Consider the following 15,540-nt stretch of genomic DNA (forward strand, 5'->3'; position numbering starts at 1 on the left):
ACCTCGAAGCTGTGGTTTGAAGTTCACATGCCAGGTTCCTTATAGATCGAATAGCTTCATGAACAATCACTCAAAACGAGAAATACTGGTTAGACATCGAATTTATAAGGCGAACATGTTCTTGTCTCAACTCTTGCACACTCTAGTGTTCAAAGAAGAAAACACACCAGTAACATTCAGGCGCTTCACCTCTGTGGTTCTGCATATTTTCATTAAACCATTTTATTAGTTTAGAAAACACATATCCACTAACATGTGAGCTCAAGCATAATTCAATTGAATGGAATTACACTGATCTTCAGAGTTCTACAGATCTACTAATGGATGATCATCAGCATCTTAAAATGTATATTTGCCAAAACACAGTTTTTGCATAGGTAATAATATACTACCCCAACAACAATACATTCAGTGTTTGTTTTCAAAAATTCACAAAACATGCCAACAGTATTAACCCAAAGTCTCTCCCAATGATCCTTTGAAAAACTCATAAAGCATGTAACAATAAAACATTCATAAGCACTCGTTTTCACATGAACAGTGAAAAGCCTTCACTGATAAAACTTTTTTTTTGTTTTTTTTTGTTTTTATTAAAGTTTTAAATAAATAACTTTTAAGCAAATTAAGGACTAAGGACTTTAAATTTCACGTTTAAGTAAAATAGAAAAAAAACAAAAACAAAAGATTAATTCTGCAAACATTAAAATATAAATCCTGGCGTTAAAAGGAAGCTGAAAACCTTTGGTTCTATAGATTAAAGTCTCTCTGCCGTCACCTTCCAAAGTTCCTGCAGAGGAGAGAATACATTACATCTGTTATTTAACACTGTTGATCAGAACACAGGAAACAACAGCTCCCCCTAAGGGTTGTAACAAGAGCATGCTCGAGGGGATCAGAACAAGCAAACAAAATCATTGACCACCATTGTTTATGATGCATATTCAAAGAAACAATTGAATGATTTACTGAGTAAATAAACACAGACAAGTGCTCCTCACCAGCTGTTCCACCCTTTCATACTGGAAGAACTGAGGGAAGGAGCTCTTGACAGGCTCTACAATGAAACTCATCTTTCCATCTGTCATCTGCTGTAACTGGTCTAGGCAGTGGTGGAAGTGATCATATGCTTCACAGGACACGTCCATGTGTCTCAGTGTGAAGTTTAATCTGCGGAAACACAGAAACCATCATGCTGGAACAAAAGGTCAAGGTTTTTCTTGCTTAGCGTGGGTCTGTTAGACCCAAACACATCCTTCTTAAGACTACGGACAAATTGTGAATAACTGCATATAATAGCTAATAAAGCATTATATTAAAGCAGATGTGTTTCCTAATGTATACTAATTGTTTTATTTCAGTATTTATTTACTAATTATTTTATTTGAATATATTTCAATGTAATTTATTTAAAAATGAATTAGAGGTCAAGAAAACCAATATTTAAATATATCACGTCAATGTTTTCCCATTGTAATTAATGTACTTATTTTATCTACTATTTTTATTTTATTTAGATATAATTTTAGATCAAACTAAATGTATAATAGCTTACTTTTCATAACAGTGGTTGTATTTTCCTAGTGCATCCTCATTGTTTATTTTAAACTTAATTTCTTTGATACTTTTAACAAGAAAAAATATATAATAGGTGATATTTGATTATATTACAATAGAATATTTTATGTACTAATTAAAATACAATTACAAAATACAACAAAATATACAGTAGCTAATATTTTTTTATTGTGGTTGTTTTTTCTGATGTACACTAATAATTTTATTATATATGTACTAAATGTTATATTTAAATTTAATGTATTATTTTCTTCAAGCAATTGTTTTTTATTTTCTTCCTAATATATGTGACCCTGGAGCACAAAATTAATATATTTGTAAAAATAGCCAAAAATGCATTGTATGGGTCAAAATTATCCATTTTTTTATGCCAAGAATCATTAGGATATTAATTAAAGATCATGTTTCAATAAGATATTTTGTAAATTTCCTACTTTAAATTAAAACTGAATATTTGATTAGTAATATGCATTGCTAAGAACTTCATCAAGGTGATTTTCTCAATATTTAGATTTGTTTTTATGCTATTTAAAAAAATTTAATAAAAGTACAGAAGCTAATTTTTACTTATAGTTGTTGTTTTACCTAATTCATATTATTTAATTTTATTACATATGTAGTAATTATTTTATTTATATTTAATTTATTACACGTTTTTAAGCAACATACATATTAGCTATTATTTGATTGCATTTGACGTTCTTCAAAATATATACAAGCTTACTTATGCACTAATATTTTACATTTTAATTTATTACTTTATTATTTGAATTTAATCTATTACTTTCAACAGTTAAAATGATGATTGTGAATGTTAAAAATAAGCTACAAGGATATGTGACAGTGATCTGAATGTCTTGGTGAGGCCGTTCTAACCTCTTTTCTATGGAGATGTAGGTTGTGATGGGGTGCCGCATGTTGCTCGCAAGTCTGTATAATGTTTTGAACAAAGCATCCGTAAGATCGTCATCATAACACACTGAATGGGGGAAGTACAAAAACATCTTTAACAAATTAATATAATTCAGGCTTTCATCATGCTCACTAAGAGCGCCTTCATCTATTCATTCATTATGTTAATAGTCTCTCCAGTTTGTGGCAGTTTTTAAGGCAATGAATAATTATGGAAAGTACTCTCTGCAAATTTACCATCTGCCGCGATCACAAAAGTGGTATTATCATGCAAGTCCCCTATTTCTGCGTCAGTCCAGCAGAAATCCAAATCAGCGTCTGGGGAGAGATGAGATGACAGCCACATGTTGACTTTGATAAGACCTATTTCACAAGTCATCATGGTATCAATGGTATTATGAGTGTGAGGAAGCCCTGTGCATTATACTGTGTCAACTGTCCTCACATAGACTCTACTTCCCACTTACAAATGCATTCAACGGGAGGTCAGGAGACTGCACAGCTCTAATCGCTTTCTCTGGCCATGTTAGGATCTCAGTTCTGCCTCTAAACCACATCAATTAGCATCTCACACCTGATTCTCCTTGATTTCTTACCTGTGCAGAGATCATCTGCCATCCAGTCCAGCTGCCGCACCCTTATTTCGCTCTCTGTTGAATGTACAGAACCGAAATCAAGATGAAAAACATCAAATTGCCTAATTGTATGAAATCCACTACAATAAGTTTTATGGAAGCCTCCTACCATGAGCAATCGGTTGAATAAAATGGCAGACTGATTGGATTGCATTGGTGAGCTTATTATTTACCTGACAGATTGTATCCTTTTGACATATGACGATGTTGACATTTAGACTTGTTTATATTTTTAAGATGAGCTTATATGGCTGTTCAGCATAAAATACATTTAAAGCCAGCGGCTATTTGACCATGTAAAATAAAAAGTGAAAATATCAATTTAGCGATGGATGCTATTTACACTAATTGCAAATAGCTATAGATTGTATTTACACTATGTTAAAATAGCATGATTTTCTGCTATTTATACTACTTATTGCGAATAGTGGCAATGATCTGCACCTCAGTATTGTAGTACATTATTAAACAGTATGCAATAACGTATTGAGTATAATTTAGAATTTTAATTGAAATTATTAAATGGATGCCACCTTATTGGGACAATAAAGCCCTCCATTCACCTACCGTAACCCTACACGATACTTTATTTTCAACTTTTCGATTATTTCCTTTATTTTGGGGAAGTCGTGGCCTAATGGTTAGAGAGTTGGACTCCCAATTGAAAGGTTGTGAGTTCGAGTCCCGGGCCGGCAGGAATTGTGGGTGGGGGGAGTGCATGTACAGTTCTCTCTCCACTTTCAATACCACGACTTAGGTGCCCTTGAGCAAGGCATCGAACCCCCAACTGCTCCCCGGGCGCCGCAGCATAAATGGCTGCCCACTGCTCCGGGTGTGTGTTCACAGTGTGTGTGTGTGTGTTCACTGCTCTGTGTGTGTGCATTTTGGATGGGTTAAATGCAGAGCACAAATTCTGAGTATGGGTCACCATACTTGGCTGAATGTCACTTCACTTTTTTTTTGATTGAAAATACATGCATTTTCCAATGTGGTATGAGATTTTAAAAGGGAGGGAAAAAACTTCAGCCACAGGGTTCGAATCCGGGTCGATCGTGTCGAAAACATACCATCTATGCTACTGGAGCTGACATATGTGACCCTCGACGACTAAATCTGGAATCTGAGGGTGCAAAAAAATCTAAACATGGAGAAAATCACCTTTAAAGTTGTTCAAATGAAGCTCTTAGCAATACATATTACTATAAAAAATTATGTTTTGTTATATTTACGGTAGGAAATTTTATAAAATATCTTCATGGAACAAGATCTTTACTTAATATCCAAATGATTTTTGCGATAAAAGAAAAATCTATCTTTTTGACTCATACAATGTATTTTTGGCTATTGTTACAAATCTACCTGTGCTACTTAAGGCTGTTTTTGTGCTCCAGGTTCACATTTGATAGCTGTCTTTTGTAGTGTTGACTACCCCAATCACATGGTGGTGAGCAGAGTTAGTGTAAACAGCCTCTGCCAACAAGGGGGCCTAAATAGACACTCCACAATTTAAATGGCCAGCTTTGCTGTGTATGTTGCCCAGTGTCACTTGTGCACTGCAGGTTTAAACACACACACAAAAAAAAACATAAATCATGTACAGTTATCTGGATCAAAACAGCTTCACAGTAATAAACAGGAAAATAACTTGCAAATTTAATCAAATCCAAATTATGCTGTGAGGAAGCTCTAACAAGACTTCTTTACAAGACTTATTTAGTTCACGTCAGTACAGACAGTGTTTCGGTTTAGTTCAATAAATGCTAAATTCTGTAATGAAATATAATAATAAATAGCTGATTGTTTTTTTTTTTGTATCAGCAGCCAATGAGCATCTGCTCAACATTTAAATACTTGACTAGCGCTTGCTGAAGCAGTTGAAGTGCACTTCAGAAACCCTCCACCTTCCCCAGCTCCACCTGTATAGATCTGCTACTGCTATGGGGTTATTTCATATATGATATATGTGCAGCAGCAGTATTTCTTACATGCTCACAGCAGCATGTTGTGGATGTATTGGAAGTAACCCGTCTAGGTACTTGCAGATGTAATAGATCTATAGCAGATGCATCTAGTGCTGATCTATTCCACCAAGATCAAACACATTAACATTGCCATGAACATTACTATGTGAAACGCTCAGAGAGTTGTCACGATGACAGAACTGTGTAAAGTTTAATGTCACATTATCACTCAACTGAGATCCTTACAACCTACAGCTAGTAGCCCCTAGCGGGGACTTTATGATCAAGTACATAAATCAGTTATGAACTAAGAAAAAGTATTTTTATAGGAACCATTATTTTACAAGCTTTTTTAACAGTCCTGCTATGTTAAATTCAAACTGTATTTCACTCTATTTTATTCTTCTGAGTTACTGGCTTTTAATAAGAACTGGCTTGTACACACAATTACGGTGGCACAAAATGAAGGAGCACACACATAGGCACTCTGCTACTCCTTCTCTATGACACATTATCAGCATGAAAAGGGGCCTAAAAGCAGCCGTTAATGAGTGAGTGTGGCTTACCATCCTGATATGGTGTTAATGTTTACCTTGGGGTTCAAAGTGCTGCTTGTTCAGAGTCACATTTCTCTGACACATGCTCAGAAGGTCATCGCCAACATCTGCAAAACACAAAGATGTTCTCATTTAGTGAGCAAACGATTAAAAGAAAATGCTTCATCCATCCAAAACAAGCTCTTTATCTTCTGAAGCCAGTCACAAAGCTGTTCGGTGATGTACTGTGACTAATTCCCACACCTGTGTAGGTTAATAGACTGCTAAAAAGAAAGAAATGACACTATTATACTGAATGAGACCGAAAACAAATTAGTGTCTTATTATGTGAGACTTACATAACACTGACATGTTATTGTGTTTAAGTATTATTGGTGTAAAATTAAACAGAGGCTAAATCAGGTTTGATCAAGTTTGATAATGTGCAGACATGGGCAAAAAAAGAAAGACAGAGTCCCAAACTTCAACAAGACCCTACTTTACAAAGGCTTGCTTTTAGGAATTCTACTTATCATCTTTTCTGAAAATACCTTGTAAGAGTAAACTAGTTATGTAGAAACACTTAATTTTCTATGTATTTATCCCAATTGTGATGCACAAGTACAGATTATTACCACAGTTATGACCCATATTTTGCATTTTTTTTCTATTTTTTTGTGCTATTTTTACGCATAGATTGCCATCTAATCATCACTTAAAGTTAATTTAAATCTAAAAAGTTCATATAAGTCTAATTTTCTTTCTTTGTAATTAGGAAAAAAAGAATAATGTTAAACATTAGGCGTTAATGTCTAAATGAACTTTTTAATGGAAGTAATAATCAAAAACTGGTAGATCTCTTACAGTATATCTTTAACAAATCTCAAAATGAGTATCCATTTTACAATATTGTACATTTATAATGTTCAAATGCAAATTCAATTAGGATTCACATACAATATTAAAGTTTTCAGTGTTGTATTTACAGTAATTATAGCATTTTGATACAGGTCATTAATTGATTATTTGCAAAGACATAGAAATAATTAACAGCTAACTGGTATTGGATATAATTTTTTATATTGGTACTAGGGGTGTAACGGTTCACAAAATTCACGGTTCGGTTCGATACAATACACTGGTGTCACGGTTCGGAAAAAATTGTACGTAAAGAAAAAATTGGCAGATAAATTTCCATGATTTTTAAAAAATGTTTTATTTATTAAAACTAACAAAGTATGTTTCTTTTTTTTTTTTTTACATTGAACAATGATGGAGCTATTCTTTACCCATCTTCTATGGTGTTTTCTTAGCAGCATACTGTATAAAACAAAAACAGCTCCTTATAAAAAAAAAAATGAAAATGTTATATTAGTTATGAACAAATACAAAGATGTAACTTTTTAAATGGAACTCTATAACTCTTTATATTGAGTGTGTTTTTACTCAATTGGTTCTCTATAGGGCTTATGTTTTTTGGAACAAAGCAGTAATTACGGTCTGTCTGAAATGGGCTCGTGAAGGAATATTGTAACGGGGCTCAATTACATTAAGCATGTTCTTAAAACCTACGTTTTCCACTACAGAGTAAGGCGCTCGCTCACTCAGTACGCGCTGAAGGCTCGCTGCAAAATGGCTAATGCGTTTAACAGACCAGAAATAGAAGATCCTCCAATAACCAACAGGTCTGGTGTTTGGGTGCACTTTGGATTCCCTGTTTGAATTGGTACATATAACTGAGTGCATTGGTACATATAAATCCAGTGCATATTTTGGTGTATATTTTAATCTAGTTCATGCCTGATTTGCATGAACATTTCTTTCTGAAATGTACTGTATAAATATTTATTTATATTTATTTATTAATTACTTTTTAATCATAATCTAGTGGTGCCCTAAAAGCTTTTTCTAGTTCTTTAACAAGCCACAATAATCTGTTGTAATTCTCTGTACGGGGCAGAGTGAAATAATAAGAGGTCTTAGAAAGGGTCCAGCACAAATCTCACAGGAGCGAGTGTGTTAATGAATACTGTGACACCATCCACACAAAGCAATCAAACCACTAGTCTTTCCAGTCTACTTAACGCTAAAGTTACAAATCAATGTTTCTCTCTCTCAAACACTCCAGAACACAATAATACTGCACACAACAAAAGTCTCTTGTCAATAACATCTGGGTGTAATATCTTCAAGCCTGTGTATTTTTTCCTGTGGCCTCGGACCGTTACGAAGAGGCGCTTTGAAGATAATGCTGTCTTTTATTGCCTTTCCAAGCTCTTTTCTCTCTTTAAAATGACGGCTCTATCTGCTTCCACTGGTCTGAGAACATCAATCCAGTCATGCTGAAAGACAGAGCTCTAATGAAAGACCTTCCTTTTTAAAGAAACCTGGCTGTATTACAGAAACTTACAGAAAAAAGCAAAAGGTTAGAATGGCAGCAATCATCAAGAAAAAGAAAACAACAACAACATACTGTAGTGACCACTGCATCCACAGCACTTCCAAAAGCCTACTAAAACATCCTTTGACACAGGTGGATTTTTTACGTTTTGAATATGCAAGCAAAAATATTTTCACAAAATATTAGTTTATACCTCTACAGCTTAATGTGTTGACCATTTACATTTATGTAATTCTAAAAAGAAATAGAAAAAGAAATAATACACAATTTATTTTGTTTTATATATATATATATATATATATATATATATACACATACAGCATGCATCTAACGATCGATTTTGTTATATATCACTATAGACCACCGTTCAAAAGTCTCTAATGCCCACCACGGCTGCATGTATTTGATCAAAAATACAATAAAAACTGTTATATTGTGAAATATTATTACAATTTAAAATAGCCATTTCCTATTGAAATATTTTCTATTCTAAATAGGTGATGGCAAAGCTGGATTTTCATATTATTACATCACATTAGAACAGCATTTACGTAAAATATTATAAAAGTCGTCACGACTGATCAATTTAATGTATCCTTGCTGAATAAAATGGATTTAATAATAATAATAAAAAAGATTAATATAATCCAAACTTTTGAATGTTTATTTTTTCATGTATTAGTATCTATCACAGATTTTATACATGAAAATACGTAGCAGCAAGGGGATCATCACCATGGGCTATCTCTGATGTATTACTCTCTACAAAAAACTGATTGTTAATTATAATATGTATTGAATGACTCAATCTAAAAATAACAATAAAAACTCAATCCCATCACCACCTGTGCAGTACACCGTCTTGGCCACCATTGCCATGACAATACTGGCGAGTCCCGTTCCAGCTCCAAGCTCGAGGACCGTGGCGCCTGTGAACATGCTGGCTTGTGCCAGGATGAAATCGGCCAATAGGAAAGCACCACGCCAGATCTGCAAGGACAAACAATAGTTCTGAACAATGTAGATTTAGCAGAGGAATAGATGTACTGCATAATCACCCGTCGTCCCTGTCCTCACCTGTTTCCCTACATCCTCCAGAGGTGTCGCCATAGTATGCTCTGTTTAAAACGCATTTATTATTAAATCATACAGTGTGACAGAACAAATCCATTCATTCACATACATCTAATGCAGCCCTCACCGACCCTAATGACGTCACGGGCGCCATCCTCCTCTTCTGAATCTTCCTCCTCGTCAGTCAGCGTTGCTGCAGATTGACTTAAGATAATGGGACATACCGCATCCCTGTTACTGCTGGAGCTTCTGGGCCTTCTGAGCACATCCAGGTCCCCATCTTCATCCAGAGGAACATTCGATGCAACTGTGCTCTCACGGACAGGCGACTCACCGCTTGACTCCTTTCCATCGCAATCGCGCAGAATCCTGAACTTCGAAGTGAAGACTGGACACACAGATGCAAATCCATTTACTTATTTAAATCCAGCTACTGTATGATGAAGTAACAGATGTGACAGACAGAATGAGAGTGGCTCTTTAGCACAGAGCAGATATGGGATTTCTGTCTTTTCTTGATTAGTAATCACCATGCATTTGACGGCAACATCGATGAAGTTTCTAAGAAAAGAGTCTTTACATCATTTAGATGGATTTCTTTGCAGTGGCGATAAAAAAGACAAAAGATATTGATCAAACATTTTTCTTCTCTGTATGCTTTACTTAAGAGACTAACGTAAATTATATGTTTTAGCCGTTCTTCCCCTGAGGTCCATTTATTATGCTTTACCTAAGAGACTAATGGAAATTATACTTTTTAGCCGTTTGTCCCCTGGGGTCCACTTATTACGTTAGCCAAGATTTCTTGAAACTGACATCCTTTTTGCCCTTAGAAATAAGGTTTATTATGAATATACACTACCATTCAAATGGTTTGGGGTCAGTAAGATTTTTTAAATTATTTTTTTAAATACAAGGCTACATTTATTTGATCAAAAATAAAGTACAAACAGTAACACATCTCAATAAATCAGAATGTCGTGGAAAAGTTCATTTATTTCAGTAATTCAACTCAAATTGTGAAACTCGTGTATTAAATAAATTAAATGCACACAGACTTTGGTTCTTTTAATTGTGATGATTTTGGCTCACATTTAACAAAAACAGCTTAATATTTTAATATTAATTTAAATGTAATTTTTTCCTGTGATGGCAAAGCAGTCATTATTCCAGAAATCAATGTCGCATGATCCTTCAGAAAATTTTATAATGTGCTGATCTAATATTCCTTGCCGCTCAAGAAACATTTCTTATTGCTATTCATGTTGAAAAAAAGTATATATTTTTGTGGAAACCTTGATACTTTTTCTCAGGATTCTTTGAGAAACACAAAGTTTAGTAGAAGTGCATTTATTTAAAATAGACATCTTTAATTACTACATCCTAAATATCTTTACTAACACTTTTGATCAATTTAATACATCCTAAAATATAAAGATACTGATAAAAAAAAACATCTCACTGGTTTCTCCCTGCTGTCTTGGGCATATCTTGGGCTTGTACCTTGCAGTTGTACAACACTAAATTAAAGAATACTGCATTTAAAGTATACTCTAGTGGTATTTGGGACAACAGAGATTTAAATTGGATATGATGACAAAAACATCGACAGGTGAAAGAGGTATAAAAATACTAGAAATGGCGTCTACAGGGCTTGAGTTCAAGATAGAGAGAGTCAAGTTAAAAAATCAGCCTGGATTTTTTAAATTACTAATGGACTATGCTTACAGTTACACTGACAGAGAACGAATGGTAATAGAACTTTGTCAAAAGTTACAATTGTGATTTCTGGCTGATGAAGTCCACACAGCAAGCATCTCATTTTTTCAAGAGCAGAACCGTAAGGCTCAGTTTTACAGTGTCAGCTCCAGTCTAGCCTGCGGTGTAAATGTCACTTCATATAAGGCGTTCAAAATCTGTCTCTTTTTGCTTTTCTAAGAATAGTGATAGATCGTGTACGGTATGATTTCAGCTTCATTTGAGCCTAGCTGCTCTGGTGAGGATGATGAATCATAGGCTATGCATCTGCACTTGTTGTCACATCAGGGGTTTAAGGGCCAGAATAGGCCACCCCGCACTGTATTTAGACCTGGACCTTGTGGTGATAAATGCTGTGAGCCTGGACATTATCGACCAGGAACACAGCAGAAACAAAAAGGAAAAAAATTGGCCATAACATTAGCAGAAATTGCTGCATTTATTGTTCAATTTGCCCACATAAAAAATCTTATACTTTATATTATAACAGAGTATAAATAAATCAGAAATGACTGCCTGCTGGTCATTTACAGGCTAATAGCCTACTAAAGGTCAAGCCTGTGTATACAGGGAATGGCTGACAGTCATTTAATAATGAGGCATATATCCAGGCAAACATGGAAACCAGATCGCCAGAGACCAGGAGTATTAACACAAAAGGGTCACAGCTGCTAATGACAAACTCTCAAATGTGTATACGGAGCACTGCTTTGAAATCATGTCATTTGTAAACATGCCAAAACTAAATATATATATATATAAATATATATATAAATATATATATATATATATAAAACTAAATATATATGCCTGTAATTATTTCCCGTTTTGTTATGTTGCAGCCTTATGTTATAATTTATTTGTATAATTGATAACTGATTTTAATTACTTTTTTATCCCCACATCAATCTACATACACCATAATGACAGCAAAAACAGAATTGCTACAACTTTGTAAATTTATTTAAAAAAAGAAAGAAAACAAACTAAAATAAGCACATTACATACTTTAAGTATTCATACCCTTATCTCAGTACTTAGCTGAAGAACCTTTACAGCCTCAAGTAAATTATTATTATTACAACTATTATATTATTGTTGCTTTTGTTCAAATAATCAAACGATGGTCACAAGATAAATATTCACCCCCCCAGTAGTCTATTCTATTCAAACAATTCTGAACATTTGTGGATTTAGTTACAGAAGAGCTTTGCCTTTTGAATATTAAAAACAAATGAACAAACAAAAGATCTGGATTTCGATGTCTGCTGTGCAAATCAACTGTTCTTGCTCATCTCCAGACTGGATCTCTTCTCTCCATTTTCACTAATTGCAGATTACTTTGTTAGATGTATCATCATATATATTTTATCATATATATTTTTTACTTAGATTTTTTGAAGGGATCAAACTGTAACACCGTGTGTCCCAACCAGACGTGATAAAATGTATCTTTTCCATGTAGTTTTTGTCCTTACCACTGCTGTCCCGGATAAGGGTATGAGTACTTGTGCATATTCAATGGAATCATTTATGTTTTTTATTTTTAATACATTTGGAAAGATGTTACAAACTAGTTTTTTGCTTTGCCATTATGGTGTACAGAGTGTAGACTGATGTGGGGGAAAAGTAATTTAAAGCAGTTTAACAGAAGGCAGCAACATACAAAATGTGAAAAAATTTAGGGGTATGAATACTTTTTTTTTTTTATAGGCACTGTATATATATAGAGAGAGAGAGAGAGAAAGAGAGAGAGACATGGTGTATAGATAACAGTTATGTTTAGAATAGTATACTAAGATACATAAAAGCAGTATATAATATTCATGTGCACAGAATGCATGAAATGTTTAAAATGTGCAAAATTTTTATTCCTGTGATGCAAAGCTGAATTTTCATTAGTCATTATTCAAACCTTCATTGTCACGTGATTCTTCAAATATTATTTTAATATGCTTTGGATTTGCTGCTCACTAAGCATTTCTTGTTATCAATATTGACAATCAGCATTAATTTGAATGCTAATAGTAACAATGTCAAATTGAATGCATGCTCACTGAATAAAAGCCCTGCAGTAAGCAGTTAGTATTCACTCCAGACACACACAGGACAGGTGTCTGCCAGCTCTCCTTACCTGGCTGTCCTACGCTGTTCAGTCTCTTCATGAGATGGCAAGCGTTCGGTAACAGCAGGTGCACATCAGATAGAACAGTGTCACTTCTAAATGTGACCTGGTCCATGGCCAAGTCTGCCTGGCTCTCTAAAGGAAGCAGCTCTGGGGAAAAGAACAATTTCATTCATATTCATCTCTTCATCCTGCTTAAATGCATTACGACCTCCACACGCACTTAGAGAAATTATGATAAATTTGACATTTTACAAGGATTGGGAAACGAAGACAGAACTTCTCTGTAGGCTATAAGACAGTTTGAAATGAACGCTTGCTTTTGTTTGGGCTCGACTGAAAGCTAATCGTAATCGTGTAGAAATATGTTGAAGTGGGCGTGAACACAGTCCTCTGTAACTCAAAAGCCACTTTCTTTTTTGATCGTTCCCTATAAACTTTCTCGCAGCTAAACAGAGAGAACACTTCAGCCCTTAAACCTGGTAGTCAGCTCACTAAAAGAGTCACACCCTTGGTTCAGAAAGTTCATTAGTGATAGACAGATAGATAGACAGCTCACTAGACTCTGACACACAGGTCTGCAGAACCTTCATACCTCCTCGTCTTCTAATCAGCTCTGGGGCAAAGAACTGACAAAATTTACTGAGTAGCTGACGAGGAGGAGTTTACTTAATTTTTGTAGTGTAGCCAAGAGTATTAAATCATACTAAAACATTAGCGTAACGATATGTTAAGATACATTAAAGAAAGGTTATATGGCAGCTTACGAGAGGTTAGTTCGAGTTGCTTGAGTGTTACATTAAAAGCAGACCGTGTGTGTAAAACCGTTCTGAAAAGAGTTCCAAAGTAGAAGGCGCATGCCACTTTATATATGTATATGGTATGGATGCAATTACTGTATAGTTTCGTTTTTATTAATAGTGAAATCAAAAATATTTGAATAAAATATTTTGACAGTATTTATTTTTATGCTATTTAATTCATTATAATAATTTATTATTATTATAGATATGTATTATTATTCATTAGGGCTGTGAATCTTTAAATAGAGCGAATAGATTCGATTCACGATTCATAGGTTTTCGATTCGATTCAAGAATGATTTTTGCAAATTCAGAACGATTCAATTCGATTCGAGTCACAATTAAATTCGATTCGATTACGATTCAATTCTGTGCATACACAGGATTATTTCATGCTTCCCCTATAGAATTATTATTATTATTAATATTTTACAAGGAATTATTTTCTTACTTTGGATTTGCTATAAGAAATCAAATACACTGCTGGACAATAATCAATCATTTGTAATCTATAATTTTTTTCCTAATGGCAAATTTATGATTGTTTTATATTCTACAAACAATTATTTCAATTTTCTGCACATAATAAGGTAGAAAATATACTTCGTAGTTACTGTACTGTAAGAAATGTTATGTCAGTTAGCACTGCATCATTCATACATTTTATTTATTGTGTTTATTGTCTTAAGGTTTTACCAGTTCTGCTTTTTCTTCAGCTTAGCTGCAGCTTGCTTTTGTCCATATTAGGCATTTCCTGCAACGTCTTAAGTTATTTGAGCATGAGATCACTTCTGTTTTAGTGCGAAAACTTCTTTATCTCATTTTCATAAAATAAAATGCTATAGTTTTTTTACTTTTCCTCTCCATTGGTGAATGATGATTCTGAAAGAAAATGCGCCTGATGTCTGTTTGTTGTACCAACAAACAGTACTTTGATGATCAGACAACATTTTGGTAGAACACCTAAATATCTCTGACCTATACTGGTTACTTTTAGACAAAACTTATGCTCCCTTGCACTCTCCCATCTTTCCTCTGTAGTATCCTCCTCTCTTCCCTCACCTACCCATTTCTGATCTCTGGATGTGAATGCAGCAACTGACACTTTATGCTCTACTTTAACCTATAGTCTAGAAGATATTTGCCCCCTCTCCTCCATGCCAGCACGGGCTGCCCCTTCTAACCCCTGGCTATCTGATGTTCTTTGTGATCATCGACCAAATTCAGGGCAGCAGAGAGAAATGACCAATTTAAAAGATCCATCAAACTTGAGTATATATCAGTCTTTGCTTTCATCTTTCTCTGCTGAAGTCCATACTGCCAAATCTTCATATAATAGCTTCATATTAATCCTCACAGGCACTTTCCCCACTGCATTCAAGCAGACTCGGATAACACCTCTGCTCAAAAAACCTACATTAAACACTTCACCTACAGACAGCTACAGACCCGTCTCTCTCCTTCCATTCATAGCGAAAACCCTTGAACGAGTTGTTTTCAACTAGGTATCATTGATTCTTTCACAGAACAACAAACTGGACGCTAACCAGTCAGGCTTCAGGAATGGCCATTCAACTGAGACTGTGCTACTGTCAGTCACGGAAGCCGTGAGGATTGCAGAAGCTGATTCCAAATCATCAGTTTCTATTCTGCTGGATCTCCAGTATCTGCTGCTTTTGACACGGTGAATCATCAGATCCTTCTGTCAGCCCTCTCATTACTGAGCATCACAGGGATTTCACTTCGCTGGTTTCAATCCT

General features: G+C 34.6%; 1 protein-coding gene across 3 annotated transcripts; it reads right to left on the reverse strand.

Annotated features, from left to right (window-relative positions):
* Window positions 1-209: 209 nt before the first annotated feature.
* mettl22 (methyltransferase 22, Kin17 lysine) lies at window positions 210-13,814 on the reverse strand. 3 transcript variants are annotated; one of them, XM_059555247.1, is made up of 11 exons: window positions 13,745-13,814; window positions 12,987-13,127; window positions 9,222-9,482; window positions 9,098-9,138; window positions 8,866-9,010; window positions 5,676-5,747; window positions 3,084-3,137; window positions 2,725-2,805; window positions 2,452-2,554; window positions 999-1,167; window positions 210-787 (listed from the first exon to the last, which is right to left on the reverse strand). In XM_059555247.1, the coding sequence occupies exons 2-11, from the start codon at window positions 13,090-13,092 to the stop codon at window positions 755-757; spliced, it is 1,065 nt and encodes a 354-aa protein (XP_059411230.1). In that variant the 5' UTR covers window positions 13,093-13,127; window positions 13,745-13,814; the 3' UTR covers window positions 210-754. The 3 variants fall into 3 exon arrangements, with proteins under 3 accessions (XP_059411230.1, XP_059411226.1, XP_059411224.1); XM_059555243.1 differs by lacking the exon at window positions 13,745-13,814 and adding an exon at window positions 13,573-13,738; XM_059555241.1 differs by lacking the exon at window positions 13,745-13,814 and adding an exon at window positions 13,537-13,738.
* Window positions 13,815-15,540: the final 1,726 nt, after the last annotated feature.

The sequence above is a fragment of the Carassius carassius genome, chromosome 1, assembly GCF_963082965.1.
Source record: "Carassius carassius chromosome 1, fCarCar2.1, whole genome shotgun sequence".
NCBI classification, from domain to species: domain Eukaryota; kingdom Metazoa; phylum Chordata; class Actinopteri; order Cypriniformes; family Cyprinidae; genus Carassius; species Carassius carassius.